General features: G+C 36.4%; 1 protein-coding gene across 1 annotated transcript in view; it reads right to left on the bottom strand.

The window, feature by feature from the left end:
- Positions 1-19,146, bottom strand: part of UBR3 (ubiquitin protein ligase E3 component n-recognin 3) — a 100,136-nt gene that overhangs the window by 67,206 nt on the left and 13,784 nt on the right. The window contains exons 5-14 of the mRNA XM_031058276.1: positions 18,490-18,633; positions 17,831-17,880; positions 15,206-15,272; positions 11,347-11,477; positions 5,850-6,078; positions 4,621-4,800; positions 3,753-3,886; positions 1,614-1,700; positions 1,107-1,172; positions 929-1,018 (exon numbers count right to left, since the gene is read on the bottom strand). Of these exons, the coding sequence (XP_030914136.1) occupies positions 929-1,018; positions 1,107-1,172; positions 1,614-1,700; positions 3,753-3,886; positions 4,621-4,800; positions 5,850-6,078; positions 11,347-11,477; positions 15,206-15,272; positions 17,831-17,880; positions 18,490-18,633 (1,178 nt within the window). The remainder of the gene's footprint in view (positions 1-928; positions 1,019-1,106; positions 1,173-1,613; positions 1,701-3,752; positions 3,887-4,620; positions 4,801-5,849; positions 6,079-11,346; positions 11,478-15,205; positions 15,273-17,830; positions 17,881-18,489; positions 18,634-19,146) is intronic.

The following is a 19,146-nucleotide window of genomic DNA, read 5'->3' as shown; positions in this document are numbered from 1 at the left end:
ATAGCAAAAAAGGTACTACAGCTAATCTAAACCAACCCTACTTCAGTTTAAACCCACTAACCTTGTTCTATTGCAACAGGCCCTGCTAAAAAGTTTGCCCCCAGCTCTGTTGTAGGCCCCTGTAGAAGGGGTTCTAAGGTCTCTCCAGAGCCTTCTCTTCTCCAGGGTGAACGACAATTCTCTCAGTCTGTCTTCACAACAGAGGTGCTCCAGCCCTCTCATCATTTTATTCACTATCATTACACATATACATGCATGCATACTACAATTTTATAGATTTTTTTATACTAATTGACTTCTGGAGAGTAAGAGATAAAAAGAACCACTGCATGTTTATGAAACAGATACCATACTTTCATATGATTGCCTATTTCAGACAACGAAAGTAATCAAAGACAAATGACATGATTTATACATGTAGTTATTCCTTAAAATCTTGAAACTAACTCAAAATGAAGGTATTGTAGTACCAAAATGAACCAAAAGTTAAGGTATCACGATTAAAAAGGGATTAGATCTAAAAGCAGTGATTACAAATACTACTCACTGCCACTTATGCACAAGTCCAAATTTGCAAACAAAAATGTTGTGCATCCATTCTGGAACTCACTCTCAATTTAAAATACAAAAGATTTCGGTTTCTTGTCAACCTGCACTCCATTCTGTTCACATTACAATTCTATGTTTTCAGAGGATTGGTCCACCCTACCATTTTTGAAGAGCTATAGTGAATACTATTATTACGTGCTTCTCAGAGTATGATAACTAATGCCCCATTTTTAATTTTGGAAAGAGGAAGGGAAAAAAAAAAGATGTTACCCTAGCTACTTAGTTTTAATATTGTAGTTATTATTGTCACATAGGGCTTATTTTTTCATTCCACAATTAAGACATACTTCCTCTTGTTAAGTTAGAAGTCTGCCCGTACCTGAATCTGAAGTGGGTGAATCATGAGTTTCATCAGCATCTCCTGGTCTGGCAGGATAGTATCCAGATCTAGTTCTTGGCATTTAACAGCCTAGAAACAAAAGCAAGCATATGCTGTGTTGAATGATTACATTCAGCAGGGAATTTCCATCTTCTGTGAAACTACAACATGTGCTTACCTTACTTAAAAACATGGCAAAGTAACGGTGCAGTGGCAAATGAAAAGTAACTTGGTTAGGTGCTGGCTGAAAGTAAAATAGAGGTATTTAATATAATATATTGGAAAAAACAAACAAATATCTTTGGCACAAACACCAAGAACAGTATTTTATATGTCTTCATTTGATAGACTTACTTTCCACTAACATAGCAGTATTTCATTCCCCTGTCTTTCTGATTATTCAGATGTTTCGCTCAGACAGGGAAAGCAGTGCTTTTAAAACTCACAGCTTAAGCTTGCACCAGCAAATCTAAATCACCAAGACTACAGAAAAAAAAGGGTCCTAGGACATAACATTTTAAGTATTAACTACAAACTCTAATTTCAGCAAGGCAATCCTTTTTTGATCACTAGCTTGAATAGTCACTTAAATTAAGGAGATGGGGCTGGGTGTAGGGAGTGTATCACCTTTTAAATTTAATCAGATTTTCACAGTCCTTTGCTTAAATTCACTAAGGATATTTACCTCATCTACAAAGTTGATAGCATCAAACCAGTCTTGAAGTGCTTCAAGGCAGTATCTGACAACATTGCGTGTGTATTCTTGTGTTTCCTGCAGTTAAGAGAAAGTGCCAGGTCCAGCTGTTTCTTGAACACTTTCAGGGATTGGGACTCCACTCCACTACTCCTGGATAGCCCACTCCAATGCTTAACCACTCTTTTCATGAAGAAATTCTTCCTGTTGCCCAACTTGAATCTCCTCTGCTGCAGCTTGATGCCATTTTCTCTGGTCCTTTTGCTGGTTTCCTGTCAGAAGAGGCAAACTCCCGCCTGGCTACACCCTCCTTACAGGGTATTACAGAGAATGGTAAGGTCACCTCTGAGCCTTCTCTTCTCCAGGCTGAACAACCTCAGCTCCCTCAGCTGCTCCTCATAGAATTCACTCTCTAGGTGGTCCCAGTGCCTAATGTTGTTTAATTTATCCATTTACTTCTACCCATAATTTAGAGCGGTAAGCATAAAAGAAAGTCTTTCCATGTAACCAAAAAGAATAGCTAATGGCCTACAAGTTCTATCTACTTAAAAGGTCCTTACAGTTGGCTAACACAAGACATCCTAAATGATATGACACCACAATACTACATAGATTTCAATGGTAAGCAAAACTTGTTATGATTGTACGATATAACTGCGTAACAATGCCACAAAACTACACTATATTTCAGGTTAAGTCATGTTTCAGGGCTAGAGCTGTACAATGCCTTTCAGGAGAGAAGCAGTTGTGTGCAAGAAGAAGAAGCAGAAAAGAAGCTAAACCAAATTGCTCTGTGATCAGCAGAACTTGCAAAGCCTCTTTTCTTAACAGATTTTTCCTTTAATCTTCACTTCGTCCTAAACACAGACTCCAGACTTGCCTCTAGCTCTCAGGATATCCAATGACACACTTCTCATGCAAAAGGCAGCAGTGTTCAGGCCAGCCAAAAGTTGTGCAAGTGGCAGCTATTTCAGTCAGGCACCTTTTCACATCAGGAAATACAACAGCCACACTCCCATCCTGTTGCTCCACACTCTATGAAGGACAGGCTCTGCTGGCTTTCCCTATTCTGTGAGACATGAGATTCCAACCCTCCAGGTTTCATAAGTACAACAACTAAGCTATGAAATTTCTTTAACATTTTCAGATTTATTGATAATGACCAAAAGGTTCAAACACGTGGCTGAAGACATGACTGACAAGACAACGGATGGAGGAGCATGGCCTTAAAAAAAAGACCATGCCAGCCCTAAGCAAAAATGAAAGGAACACTTCAAACAGCCAGAAGCTGTAATTCGGTTTTCAAAAACCAATGTAGAGTCATAAATTGACAAATTCATAATGTATCAGTGTAATTTACATCACAGAAAGGCTTTTACAACTGCCTGATTCAAATTGTTCTAAAATCACATGGACTGTTTGCGCAGTTTCTCAGTGTGCAGTTCAATCCAGTCAGTACTGTCTCACTGACTATTAATTATCTTAATGAGCTAATTTCAAATACAAGTATTTATTTCACAGAAAAACAGTAAAAAGTATTTTTCATATGTTAAGTATTCCTAAAAGCGAATGGATTCTATTTTTGCTGTAACTTAATATAATTTACAGTCTAGCAAATAGCAACAAGTCTTTGCCCTAGTTTGGAGACCATTTGATGTCAGAACTGAAGAGGCTTTCACCTCAAATTGATAGAAGAACCACACAAACCCATAAATTACTCCATCTCCCATCATAATGAAGTGTCTGTTCACAGACACAGCCAACATTAGAATCACATTACGGTGACTCTTGTATCTCCATTCCCAATGAACAAAGGCAGAATGACTCAGAGACATTTATCAAGTTCTTCATTAGATTAGAAGTTATTCCATATGTACAATCATATGAAATGACTGCACACATCCTGAACTTGTAGTCCCCGTACTGAAGACAATAAATTATGTACAAGCATGAATTCTACACTCACTATACACAGAATCTGAGTTGATTGGAGTTTTATGTTATTTAAATAGACAAAGAGAGCCAAACCAAAGTCTTTTCAAACACAAAAGACAGTCTTTTCAAGTTTGAGAATTCTAGAATATGACATGAATAAAACCAAGAATCATGACAGGGAAATGTTGGCCTCACCCTAACTTTGCAGTGTGACAGCAGACCCCACATGGGCTGGGCACAGGCTTCCAGCTCAGCAGCAAAGGCAGCATAGTATGTCTGCGATTCAAACTCCACGTGCTCATTCAACTCCCGTTTATTTAAATTCATACCTTCAAAGATTTAAGCAGAGTTATACAACCCAAGATTTAACTAGGACTAAATGGAATGCAGTCTTTTTAGTATTATGCATTTACACACGTCTAAAAACAACTCCATAAAGTGTAAGAATCTATTTTATCTAGTGGAAGAATTTGATAAAACAAAGTTTGAACAGAAATATACCAGAAAAGATAAAAGACTGGCTAATAACTGCAGTCCTTGCTGTTCAGGGGACATGAACTTCTACTTTGAATGTTACTCAGTCAATTAGAACATCCGAATGCTGGTCATCTTTCTAAGCAAAACATTTATCAGCATTGACATATACCATCTTAAAGTATTTTTTAATATAATCAAAAAAAATTTATTTACAGCAACACTTAGAAGAAGATACAGATTTATGAAATTTATTTCCTGTATATTTAAATTTAGAACTTCACCAGTAAAACAGTTTGGTTTACTGTTGTGATGTGTACTTTAAGTACAACCTCAGAATTCTTGCACCACAGATCTCAGTTGACTAAGTGTGATGTGACTGCTCTTCAACTACTTCACACAAGAAAAAGATCCATGAGATAATTTTTGTAACCTGTTTTCTAGAATATACTGCTCTCTTCAAGAAACACAGTCTTGGGGGAATATTAATAGATTAAATATATACATACAGAACTGTATGGATTCTGCTACACTGAACATTAACTGTCTTAACATCCTTGTATTAGTACTGAATATAAAAGTCACATACCTTGAAAAAATGATACAAAATTCATCCATGTTACCAGAAGACCATGATCTTCCAAAAATTTCTTTGCCACACTTTGGTGTGAAAGTATGTTTATAAAATCACTAACCAGGGGCCAGTAAGTGTTATTCTTCAGTAGTGCTTCCCCACAATTCACCACAACATGTAAACTATTCTCTTCATCTAGATTTAAAAAAGAAAAAAAAAAACAAGACAAAAGGAGAAGGCAAAGTAATTTCTTTTATTTATTATTAAAGTTAACAAAAGAATGCAAAAATATCAATTAGGATGTACTATAATGCTGGGGTCAGACACACACAGAGAAAACTGCAGAAAACTAAAACGGTTCTTTCATGGTACCTGAGGCTGTTTTTTCATCATGGACTGACCTACACAGATGCCACTTAGCAAGAGTCACTCAAACTTTGAACAGTATCACAACCTCTGGAAAGTAGCACATTAGAAAAACTCTGGGAAAAAAAATACAATTTCATGCAGGAGTTTGTGATACTTATTTAGCAGCAGCACTCAGCCTGTCTAGGGCGTACTTTCAGATTCAAACTAGGATGAAGAGGGCTGAGAGGTCTCCAGTCTGTTAGGCACATAAAAGTGTGAATGGCAGAAAGATTCAATCGTGCCATTTTCATATAAGGACAGGTACAACAAGGAGGGTGAAAAAAACCAGCTGTTTTCACTAAAGAAGTTATACAGTCTACAACAGCTCAAATTCAAACTGCCACTTTGTCAAACAAAAGGTCTATCAAATTGCAATATTGACAAACTATTAAATTATTCTCCTCTAATTATATCAAGGCAACCACAAGTTTTAAAAATTAAAACAATTTTAAATACTGCAAACAGCTTGTGAAATTCTTTGAAACTATTTTTTCAATTCATACAGGTCTCAATTTGCGTATATAATTTTTCATTCAAAGAGTTGCTTATGCACTTCACACAACAAATTAAGCAGTAGCAAGGTAAGAACCTGCATTCTCAACCATGTAACATTCCTAAAAAAACCCATACAAACCAAAGGATAAAATATTAGTATCACTCCTGATAACTTTATATTTCCAGGGAATTTTGAGACTCATCCTCTACCATATATTGCTAGATCCTGTACATTTTTGGAAAAGCATCAGAAGGGTGGATTGACCACCAAAGAAAGATTAAATTTCCTCTATAATCAATTTATTATTCATGGAAAGAAACAAACAAACAACTAAACCTACCTTGCAATTCACTTTTAATAAGGCAACTTTCCATCATGTACAACAGAACAGTGACCATAATATCCAGCAGCTGGCATTCTTCTGTTACTTGGCGTGCTAGTTCTTCATTGCTGAACAACTGAACACTGATATGCACAATTCTATTAGACATGGTGTCTGATTCATGGCTTTTCTTCAGTGTTTTCATAATAAAAGCATAGTGCTGAACAAATGTTTTTGTAAAAGCAATCTGCAAATTTTAAAGAAATGTTGACATTAATAAGCATCATACAAAACTTATAGCTTTCTTTCATTATAAAATATTCCTTTATGAATGTACAATCGACATACCCTGGGAAACACCAGTTGCTATGACAAACCAAAAGTGATGACTGTTTTCTAGAAACAGACCAAATGAAAAGACCTATTTATAGGGAGGGGTATCTTAGGCTGCTAATTTTATTACCTCTCCCCAGAATCTAATCTTCTCATTCTATACTTTCCACACTAAAGAAAGCCAACCCAGAAATGTTCAAACAAGGAATATAATGTCTCAGCATGCCTGTGAAAGTAGTAAAGTTCTAACAATTATTTTGTCCTAAGTTTGTACATCCTATAACAGGATGTCCTAAAATGATACACTGTGAACAATTAGTTTAGTAGTGCCTTATAAAGCTGCCTCATCACTTGCAGCCATCTAACCACGAAATAAGATTTTCATTTATTTTCAAGCAAGACATTTCTACACTGATTTTCATTTCTACTGTTGTAGCATCCTATACTTTTTAAATAAACCTCTAGTGGTTTTTCCTCAATAACTAAATTAATATGCAGTTTTGTTATTCTTCACACAACAGTTAGTGGGTTTTTTTTTAACTGGATCATTATTTAAATGCATTGTACATATATATATATATATATAAATCTTAGTACAATTCTGTGTTCCACTCCATTAGCCTCAAAATGCATAATAAATCAACCTTTTCACGGTACATCCATGAACATATCTGCTAGCTTTGAAATCACTTCTCACTTAGTACTTTAGGTCCTGAATTAGGACCATCTGGACTTGCTTGGCTTAGTAAGAAGACAAGCTGTGTAGTGATAAAAATCCAAAGTCTAAAAATCCCTTGCCAATTCCTTCTGGAAGTATTAACCTTTCATAAGCATAGAATTAGAAATTTTAAAGCCACCCTCAGCAGCCATGCTTTCACCAGACCGTATACAGATCACTACTTTATTTGATCTGCCTTAGATTCAGTGCTCCCATATTTTTATTATGGCACCACCATGTTATTATCACCTCAGAAGTACTTCCAAAATCATGATGACATAATTCTGCTGTTGGGTACAGAAATTGGTTCTCCCAGCAAATACCCCCAAAGATAAAGTTGCTGATGCAAGAAACTGAACCAGGTGAAAATGGAGATATCACTGCAGGAAACACTGCAAGAATACTTAACTTGCCTTCCTATACCTGGCCCACAGTGATGGAAATCTGTATAATAACTGAAAGTATGTTCCACATATAGCACCCAACAATGGTAACTGTTTTCACCTAAAGCGTTTTTGGCACAACATATCTCAGTACAAAGCAAAGTTAATACAGTATCATTCTGGTATTACAGATATTCCCATCACATAATTTCCTTTAACTTAAAGGCTTGAAACAATTTTCATCACTGGCATTAGCACTTATCATTAAGACATTCACACTAATGTTAATTACACTCTAATTCACATTAAGTCTCAGACAGAAAATATGTAGCAGGTATTTTAAGAAATCAGTATATTAACGCTGCTAGTAAAAAAGTATGCTTTATTTATTTATTACTTCTTCACACTGTATTATGTTTAAATAGGATTTTTGGGCTCTGTGATGAAGAAACTATGTTCTACTTGTTTTACACAGTACGCTTAATTCAAATTGACTGCAAAAACAAGGTCTTTCTCTAAGGACAAATTTACAAATTTTGGAATTTTTTTTCTTTAGTTTATATTGGCATGCATCAAAATTTTTTGTGTCTCACTCGTTTACCATAATGAACTTCCGAAAGTACTGTAAATTTGCTCTCACTATGGTATAATGGTAGAGACTCTGGAAAACATTTAACTAAAGGAAAGACAGAAGCTTTACTCCTACATTCACTTCCAAGTTAAACAAACAAATACAACCCTTTCCAATTTTGAGAGGAAGAAACTAAACTCATTCCAAAAGTTAAAAAGCTGAAATGCTGTGGTAAACTGCAGTCAGTACGTAAAACCAGGCACAGTAGGCCAAATCAGTCCATCCACATATCCCTTCTTTCAGTGGCCAAAGCTGTATACACAGCTAAGGAAAAATATAGAATGCAGCAAGAATGCAATTTCTGTCATAACATGTTTCCAAATACTCAGCTTCAAACCTTCTGCAAGAAATGGTTCATAAGACACACATGCTTTCTGTGCATCTAATTATCTTCACTGACTTACTCTCTATGATCTTGAGCAGCTTTTAAATTTCTACCTATAGAAAAACAAAGTTAATTTTTTCAGCTAGCCTTTCCTCTTGGTGACCACTCAACTTCAATCCCAGAACTCTTTGGAGACTAACACCAACCCATGCTTCAGTTAGAACTTCCATCTCCCATGTTTATATTCTCAATGCTAAGATGGAAAGTATTTCTGCCAGCTGAATGCTGCACTAAAATTAAGGTTCCAATAGAAAAACTGTTCTACAGAATTTGTAGAACAGCATATCCAAGGGTTGGTGAAGTCCTATTGCTGTAATAGCTGCCCCAAGGGTCACTATGGGAGGTGCCTGACACAGCACAGCATTTCTGTTAATTATGTTTGTTGATTCATTACGTCCACCAGATGCTTTTGCATTTTTCAGCAAGATTTCAGCAAGGATGATTTCAGCTCTTGGATGATTTACACTCTTCCAGCATCTTCCTGTTTACTGCCAACACATTCTCTGCCTTCTCCTTGGTCACAGGAAAGTCTCTTTCTCGGGCCTTTTGTTCTTCCTCTGGTCCACACCATAACACCTTTAATTTCTTGGAAGCTTCAATAAATTTTTCTTCTGCTTTCTTTTTCTTCTAAGTCTTCCAAGCTTCAAATGTCAGAGAGTGATGGAAGGGATGCCTCAAGCACAAATCTGTAAGGCAAAGACCACACTTTTTGTTGTGCTATCTCTCTCATTTGCCAAAGAGGGCAGAGAGGGAAGAGCTAGTTAACCCAGGGTTTTAGCCCACCCCTTTCAACACCTCTTTTCAGTACTGGGAATCCTTAAAGGGAAGTTTGCTTTCCTATTAAAAAAAAAAAAAATCTGTGTAACTGAGATTGCTAGTGTTTCAGTGACTGCTACCCAGGGCAGTGATGGATTCTCATATGCTTATGCTGGAGGTCAGAGATTTCAACAATTTCAAAGCATATGCAGATAGGCAGCTCTGTGCTCTATGTCCAGCTAGCTCCCTCAGCTTACCTGGAATCCAACCTAGCAGAATTCTGCTAATTCAATGAGCTAAATCACCTCACAAAGAATCAGATAAATTGCACAACAGCAGACAGAGAAAAAATTAGAACAGTACATGTAGTGTAGATGGGATGAGAGAAAGTAGCAGAAAACTGCAAGACCATTTGGAACAGTTTAAAACCCTAGAGGTATTCCTGTTGTTTGAGAATGCAGCATGATTAATCAGCAAACAAGCTTTTCTTTCAAAAAAGCTACATGGAAGCATGTAAGATAAAACATACTTCTAACTCATCCCAAAATGTTATGTTCTCTCTTTAACATGTTAAGGGTAGAGCCACTCTTTGTAAATTAACCACAGGCCTCATAAACATATTTAAAATTCATGCAGCATAGACAGTTTTGCAACAAAGCAAAGGTATCTTGCAAAAAAAAGTTTAATGCCTCCCTAGTACTGCTATGTGATATATTTCCTGCTCTGAGTTTCCTCTACTACTTAAAATGCCATTTAGACGACCACGACAATTAAACACAGATTCTAAAATATTTTGAACACTTGGTATTTGTGCTTCTACTAAAGCTTGAATGTAGGAATTAACTGCTTAATGAAAAACAGTAGAAATTGGTAATAACAAAAAAAAAAAAAAACCAACCAAAAAGTTTATAAAAACCTTTGAATCTGAGCATGCAGTATTTGTGGGTAGAAAATGGACTATTTCCAGTTAAAGGTGGCAATCAGCAGAGAGACCAAATACACCATGATCTCCATTCTGAATGAAGAAAGATAATGAATAAAGAAAGTCACTGAAGACTATGGCCCATTGTCAAAGGAAGAAAGATCCCACAATCATTAGAAGCTGATGTTATTACATGGTACAGTTGTAAGGGAAACACAGCAACACTTACCAGATTGTTCTGCATGCTGCTAGCAGCTGGCTGTTTTTACAGGCAGGAATTTAGCTAGCAATGGATCAGGAGGACTGGACGTCCATGTGTGTGTCCAAATATCAGGAAGAATTCAAGCTTCATAGCAATGGATCATCAGTTAGGAAGTTCTAATGTCTCCTCATGTATTAGCTGGATCTAAGACCAGGACGAATCTGTGCTGGTATCCCAAATCAAAGTGGTATCTTGAGATGGACACAGTAGTGCTCAAGGCCCATATCTTGGCTTTTTCTTCCTTGCAAGTTATCTTCATGTCCTTTGTTTTGATGCAGCAAGGTTTCAAGGGGGCACAAATACAGTGTTGTCCCATTATAAACAGACATTTTTGAAAAAATCTGCATGCCTGGACTGCAGAATTTCTTGATCTTTTCCTCCCAGCAGGCATTGAGAAGGTCCAAAATATTTGCGTGGCTCAAGGGTATGACATGATCAGAGCAAAATGTTAAGCCTGATTGCTATGTATACTAGGTCTTGGGAACATGTGGAGCAAACAACCAAACCTGGCTGCACACCAAGATTTAAAACAGGAAGATGACATCCAGTCTCCACAACTCTGAGCCAGGAGATACTTCATAGGGACAACTGCAAAACTCTGTAAGGAAGCACCTGGAAGGCTGCCAAAATCACCTAGGGCATAGCTGCAGCAAGAACACTCACACTGTAATGGCCTGTGTGGAAAAACCACTGCCTACTACAATAATTGAAACAGGAATGCTGTTGTTCACTGCAATTACTCCCTAGTCATACCACACTATAGAATCATACAGTGCTGATCCACATGTTTTAAGGGACAAAAAACAAATTACAAAGCAAAATAAAATGAAACAAAATCCAACACATGCAAACATGCACTACCAGACAAAAACGAAAATAAATCATCAATCAAAATTAATAATAGTGCTGCTCCAGATTTATCCATCTTGTTTTGTCCACATTGGTTTTCAAATAATAAACACTTAGGAATTTCTTATAAAATACTCAAAACAAGGTAAAAGATCTGCATTATTTTACTACTTATTATTCAAACATAAGCATACATGGTGTCCTGCAAGGGATAATACACACTAAGTATGTGAATATAAAAAGACACTTAGGTTTGAATTCAGTAAGGCCAAGTACCTTATAATCTTGATCTGGTAGCATGTTGAGTAAGAAAGTCACCATCTTCTGTGGAAACTCATATTTTATTGTCCAAAATAATAATTCTTCTAGAAAACATTTATGCTTCAAAACATCCATGATAGACTGATCTGCATAAAAAGTTGAAGCAGGGCATGTGTAATGCAGGAAGTGTTAAAACTAAGAACAATAATAGTGCTGTTGCAGTCACATAAAAATTCAGGAACAAAAATTTAAGAACATCTTCATTCATTCTGTAAATAATTTCTTTTTAAACACTGGGAAAATGAAGATCACCAATACTGCAGAGTGTCAGAGTCTGTAGCTATAAGAAGAATCTCCCAGAGAAGCCAGTGAAAGTTTTCAGTACAATTCTATCAATTTCATTGATTGCATTGAATCACATCACCTGACTGTAACAGCTACACTGATTATAATGCATGACAGCAAATTGCACAATATTTACACAACTACTTAACCAAAGGAAACACTGTAGACTACTGCTTAACTGAAGTTAAAATACCAAAACAAAAAAATACAATTTATGATTAAGTGATTAATTCTATTACCTAAACAACACTTTACCAAGCTCTAAACAAAATAAATAGAAGCAATAATGTATCCTTTATTCTTACTTTCAAAGCAATACATGCACTGATTGACCAACCACTAAGCTGTTTGCTGGGGTTTTTTAATACAAAAATTACCATAACCAGATAATCAGGAGGCACTAGCTCCTGATGGTAGCAGGGGAGACAGACTCATCTTTCCCCTTTCCTGCCCATTCACTCTGTCCCTTTACTCATACTGATAGTAGATCCCTGTGGGGGACCTACAGAGGAATCAAGTCCAGGATCTTTCCATTTTGTCAGCTGTGTTTTCAAGCAGATCAGTTTCCTGATTGCAAAGCTGCAATCTGACCTTTGCTAGAAAAAACTGCATGAAATGATCACTTGACAGAGCATAAATCATATTAACTCTGTTTTGAAAAAACTAAAATATAAAGAGTCTTCATCATAATTTTTCAAGAGGTTGATCATTTATGCTTTACAACTAGAACAGGTGGTGTTCACTCCAGTAACATATGAGGACTAAAGAAGAAAGTATTAATGCTACTGCTTCTCTACACCTAGAAATCAACTACACCTGAGAATACATAACTCCACACAAAATCACATATTCCAACAGGAGTGCAAGAAGTGCTCCCATCTGCACACATCCATAAACATTTACACTGAACATCATCTGGCCTTCAAGACTCACATCTTCATTGAAGTGTGGCAGCTTTAGAGACTGCACTGGATAGCTTTGTGCCTGTTCTAGGCAAGACAGACATTTGTGCTCTTCCTAAGCAGCAATTACCTCAATTTTCACCATTACCAAGTGTCAGAGTTCCCCAGGCAAGTAACCAATTTGCCCAGACTTAAATTTTAGGGTTCTCTTCAAGACTCAAGCAAGTCACAAAAAAAGGAATATGTTTTATTCAAAATATTTGACAAGCATTGATATAAAACACTACCTTTATATAATCATAAAAGATATTAAAATATTATAATATGTTGTAATATTAATAAATATTAAACTAATTTGTAAGGTATTACACATCACCTACAGCAACAAACATATGGTGCTTATTTATGTTCTCTTCCTCATCGCTTGTTATGAAGCTGCATGTGTGATTTGACTGCCCAGGAAAGCTTGGTAACCATGCAAGACTGGAGTCCTCTGTCCACAGAACAGAAAGCACAAGTTTAGGTACATGCCAACTGCTTCTGAGTGAGAACAGCAGGCATGGAGATGACACAACACTGCATCTGTCACTGAGAGCTTTCTCTGACACACAGCAAAGGTGAACAGGGCATATCCAATACTTCATGCAGCAGTTTGAGGCAGGGACACAACAATGCACATCTGCTTACACCTGCTATATAATTTGAGTAGGCAGAATGCTCTTAACCAAACCTGGAAAATTTATCAAGAATGCTGGGACTAATGTTCCCACTCTTCTGAAAAGCATCACTAGATTTTAAATGTATTTTTTTAAAAAATAGTGTCTCTGGGTTTAAAAAACATCTGGTACTTCAGATGCATGCAGGGTGAGGTTTCAAAACAGAGTAAAAAAAATTCTCAGTACTCAGTCCCATACCTGTATGAGTGAACCTCCGCTTAAAAACTGTACTTTCTTTAAAGAAATATTCTGTTCTTTCTTTGTGCCACAAAACACCTCACAGAGTGCTGTAAATATCTCTCTGGAATATAAGATGTAGCATTCCAATATACCCCCACTATATAGCCCTGATGAAGACAGTACCACTGCAGAGCTAGAATGGGATAGGGAGTTTGCTTATATGGAAAAGGTAAATCTGTTTTTATTCAATACTCAGTTTTCCAAAATTTTCTTTTCATACTCTTATTTTATACCCTATTGGACATAAAATATGAATACCGAAAACTTCAGAAAACTATTTGATATTTAATAAAAACAGATACTTACCCTTCCCCCTTTGGCAGACTCCCTCCCCTGGGGCAGATATTAGGAGCTATCAACATCATGATCATAGTCCATGTTGGGATGCCTCAGAGGGGGAAGACTACAATCCTGGGGGAAAATGAAATGTGGAATTCAAGTATCACTTATCCTGAAATGCCACTGCTGATATTGGTTTTCTGATCAGGAAGCTTCTAAATCTGGGCTTCCTCCCTTTATGCATCAGAACAGCAGCATTTTTTTCTTGTGGTACCTGACTCTAACTCATCTTTTAGACAAGATAACAGCCTCTAAATCCAAGTAAGAGAACATTCCTTGGATGCCTCTGTTTCCTGCATGTCTCCAAACCTACTGCCTCTTCCACACCTCTACCACAAGGCTTCTCAAACCCACCACTAAACAACACTGTTGCCAGAACCTTTAATTCTCTGCTTCTTCAGCTTAGTCATAATTTTTCCTTCAATCTGGAAACACTAGAAGCAATCAATCTTATTTTCCCATACTCCTCACATCATACTATTTCATTGATTCATGAGTCTCTGCATTTAAAACTCTGGCTCCAAACCTTCATTCCAGGGACCTTCCAGAAACTTTATTCCAACTTTCACTACAATTCCTCTACCCAAATATTCTTTCCTCAAGGCTTTCAATTCTTTGCATTTCCTATGTCAGTCTCCTCACACTCGTAACAAAAAACACAACAAAAAAAGTCTTCTTTATTTAACAATAGGATTTAAATATTATTAAACACTTTTTAGCACAGAAACATGTCAAGCACAAGACAGAACTACCTTGTCTAGCCTATGGTTACTCTTGAATTAAAACTTGCACTGACTTCAATGTGAATGCTACTGGTGTTGGATTAGAAACTGCAAAAGGGACTAATTTCAAGATAGAAAAAAAATGGAGTGGTTTCAAGAGAGACTTCATTGAAGTATTTTACCTTAAACATTAATAAACTACAAAAAGACCAACCAGAGCCAGAGAGAACCATTCTTGCCTGGCTGCAAACACAATCATACTGCACAGTGGCACAATAAAAAAAAATTGTTAAGAACAGATACATCAAACACCTGTTTTGTAAAGCTATATTGCAGCCTTGATAGGCAGACAGTGAAAACTGAATGAATTTTTGGAGGTCAGCTTACAACACAGAGGTGACAAAATGGTCAAACAGAGTCCCAGACTCAGGGGGAATCTAACCTGCCAATTACCACATTTTCACTTGCTACTCATTTTTAGACTTTGCTAAGTTAATACCTGTTACATGCAGCACTACAGTGCTTGGGAAGTGAATTGAGTATCCCTGGATATTTTTAAAGACCAACATAAAGCAAACATGATGAACTGAGATCAGTACTTTATAAATACCTTTGGTGGTGCTGCTTAGTTTCACCCTCTTGCGCTTTCCCACACCTTGGCTACCATCCTGGTCCTCCTGGGACAGAGGAAGAGTTTTAAAAATTGACAATCATATACTTAGAAACTTATTGCCAAGAGCTTGTATGCTCTTAAAATTATGGTTTAACTACCAAACTAAAACAGAGAAGCCTTCAATATATTCTTAGAAGAAAAACACTTTTACTGTTTACAGAAATCATGTATTCTGTGCAACCCTTTAGAGAAAACCATATTTTTTTAAGTTGTCTTTTTCCCTCTACAGGCAGCCTTTACCATCCACATTTATTTCATTTATTTTGTAAGGCTAGTTACTTTGATTTCTAAAACTGATCGCTACAGAAGTTTAACACTACAAAATTTCTAACCTTTGCACATCTAAGATTTTACCTTATCCACTTGTAGGGTTTGTCAGGTTTTGTTTCAGAGAAAAAGTATCAGCCAACATAATGTATATCAAAGTTGGCAACATATATAATTAGCTGTATACTTTCTAATCAATATAAACTTTTGATGCAGGAATAAAGTATTTTTGACACCTTTACAAGGCCAATTCTAACTGCTTGTTCCCTACAGAATAACAGAAACATTTTACACAGGCACTTGTCATCTGAAGTTTTCAAGGTACTCCACAAACTAAACAGTGAAGGTTCCAAAATGTAATACAAGTTAAAAACATCTCCACCACCACTACACAAAATCTAACACTGCATCTTAAGAAACACGTGACATCACAGCAGTATACTAAATGTCGCATGGATCTTTGCCAACACTGGTAGTCGTAATGAAACCAGAAATAAAGATTCTTACTGGAGCTAATAAAATGAGACCTAATTAATGCAGATATCTACTGTTAAAAATGAGTACTCAATATCCTTCTCCCCCAAGCAAATGCCATGTTTTACTTCCAAACTTCTCTGGAATGATAAAGAACCCGAATCTCAAAAAGTTACTATCCTTCCTTGAGGAAGAAGATTGCTCACACTTTATACCTAAGGACTGGCCACAAGTATGGTGTAAATGAAAGGTCTGATTTTGTCTACCCTTCCATTTCCTCCATCTGAAAATTCATTTGAAGCTGGACACACATTTGAATACTTAGGCATCCTGTGGTCTTTGTGATCACAGGGTACCTTTGGTACTTCCATTAGGAATGAGTCAGTAAGTTCTCAGGATGTTGCCACTGCCCAGTCCCCAGTCAGAGGGGCCATGTATTCTCAAGAAAAAAATCAGGCTTGCTGGGCTATTACTATGAACTGCAGGACTTTGCAACTCAAGTCTCCTGCCCTGAAAAAACCATCAGTAAAGAAAGTTAATTATTTATTTTATAATGTTTTTCTTAATCATGAGCTGCTTTGCAAATGCAAATTACTGAAAAGGAAGTTTACACCTTTAATCCAAAAGTCAAAATAAACTGTGCAGGTGGAAAGCCGAAATGCTTATCAGAAAAATAACATTCCTCTCCTCTGTACTCCCATGTCAGTTACACAGGACATTTACAGTTTGTTTTTAATACCTGATTATACTCTCTTAGAGCAGAGTAAAACTATGTTATAATTAAGAAATGTGGCAAGAGTACACTTTTAACAGGATTTTCTTCCACCAGTATTTAAAATGAGTGTAGAAAGGTTAAAAATGTTCTTTCTCACCAAGATCTAATGGTAGCATTGTTTCACAGATGGAACACTAGATTACAAAATTTACATAGACAACAAATCGGGGCAGTTCCTCTGCAGGGAACTAAACAGCTTGGGAAAGTTTTGTACAGTTCAGTACTTAGGTTTACTTCTAGAGTAGTAGATGGTTCAAAGTAAAAGACTAATCTGAACGATGGCTATTATTTCTCATGTTTTCCTCTCTGCAAAAGGAGAAAAAAGGCCCTCTCTAAACCTGTCCTCCTGTTCAAGATTTTATGTTCCAAGGAATCAAATGAAACACAGTCCATGAATGCTTTTGCCACACTGAGGGATTAATGTTTTTATATGGGATTTGAAGTCTGTTATGTTACCCTACCAAAATGTCTACTAAGGCTTACTAGTTGAAATTAGGTTTTAAATAGTTGAGAAAATCGATGAAGTTACTCTACCAGAATTTAACTTTCTCTCACTTATTTATTAAAGTTCAACCTAAAATGAGATTTGCTCCTTTTTACTCCCACTCCATATGTTTGCTAAGTAAGGTCAAGTCTACACATGGGAATTTATCTACAGAGAAATTCTCACTGCTGTTATCACCAGTTCAGCTGGATTCTCAAGTGTCAAAAACTGCTAACACTCCTCATAGCATTACCTGCTCTAAGTTTGCTTTAATCAAGCCCAATTTACTTGATAGTGATTTCTGGAATACCTACACAGGTTTCTTCTCAGTTACGTACATAAATTAAATTGGAACAGTATTAGCAAAACTCAGGATTTTTCAAGATGTCCTTAGTAAATCAAAGGCATGAGATCTTTTCCTTTATACCTCCATTATTCCTAATTACTAAAACTGGGACAATGTAGGGCAGATATAAGCAATGAGATCTGTGGGATTTGGCTGCAAGCATTCTCTCCCTTTAATATTCTGTCGCAGTTCATTACAGTCTTTAAAAAGTCTCACCTCATCTGAAGAATCCCCTTGTCCTGATGTTGCTGTACCACCTGCCAAACCTTTTGAAATAAAAAAGTTCAGAGATTCTTTTAATAAGTCTATTATTGAAAAGACAGTATTTTAAGGTATTTAAGCCAGCATGAAATGGAACACTACATTAATCTTCTTTAAAAGATACAGAGCAGTGGACTGAAGTTGGAGCAAGATCTCCAAGCAATACAAAACCAGGGATTTGCAAATCCATGCCATTGCAGAACTTCAATGCACTGTGTTAACAAACATTCTTTCAGAAATTGAATAAAAAACTCTGATTATTTCAGTGATGAAACAAAATAAAATCCACAGAACCTTTATAAGAAGAAGTGCTGTGGATTGATAATCACTTTGTTGCAGTGGCAAAATTTTCACTATGAGCAATCACATCTTGCCTACTCAAATTCCACTACTGTTATGACTGGAAAAATGGTGCTTAGCATATTAGCAACAAGAAGTTAACATGCTTAGCTTTGTTGATAGAAGTAAGAGTCCTGTAATTTGGTAGTGCAATAAATAACAGGTAATTCTGTAAGTTTCATTAATATTAGCTTTTCTTAAAAATAAACCCAAAGCAGTTCATATAAAACCCATCAATAATCAAGTCTTCTCTTAAAATATTTTTCTACACAAACCTTGAACAGATAATGTGCTAGTTCCAGCTCCTTGTTCCTGCATATTACATGCAATTTTATCCTCAGGAAATGCCAACCCAGAGCCTTTCAAAGCAATGAGGTACTTTTCATGACTTTTCTTTGCACATGCATTCTCTCCAACACCTTGAATACATACATAAAACAGTATTAAAGCACAAAAGCAGCTCCTTGGTTCATATGCTTCACACTCTATGCAAGCAATCTAAAAAATGACCCACAATGTTTTAATTTATAAACAAATATTCTCCATTTCAAGAGTCCAGATAAGCATGTCTTACTTTCCATTCCCTTTTTGTATTTCTGTATCAGGAAATCCATCACATATAGGAAAGAGAAGTAATTAAATTACCCCCTTTTGAATACTATAACAGGAGAGAGAAATGAAGGAAAGAATAAAGAGAACTGCCCCTGAGGCAGCTTCACTAAGTGTTCCTCCTTTCAAATAAAGATTTGGGGATTGCCTGCTCTTTAAGTAGCTGCTGCCCAAGCCAGTTATGGCAACTTAAAACTACAATATCACTATTTGTTCTGTACCTATGCAAAGGACTCTTAATCACAAGAAAACAACACGGAGTTAATTTACACTAGGGGTTTGGGGTTAGTTGTAACTGGCCCACAATTTCAGATTTATTGTGA

Source organism: Geospiza fortis, unplaced genomic scaffold (genome assembly GCF_000277835.1).
Source record: "Geospiza fortis unplaced genomic scaffold, GeoFor_1.0 scaffold112, whole genome shotgun sequence".
NCBI classification, from domain to species: Eukaryota; Metazoa; Chordata; class Aves; order Passeriformes; family Thraupidae; genus Geospiza; species Geospiza fortis.
The sequence above is the reverse complement of the archived record's forward strand: the minus strand, read 5'-3'. Positions and strand labels throughout refer to the sequence as shown.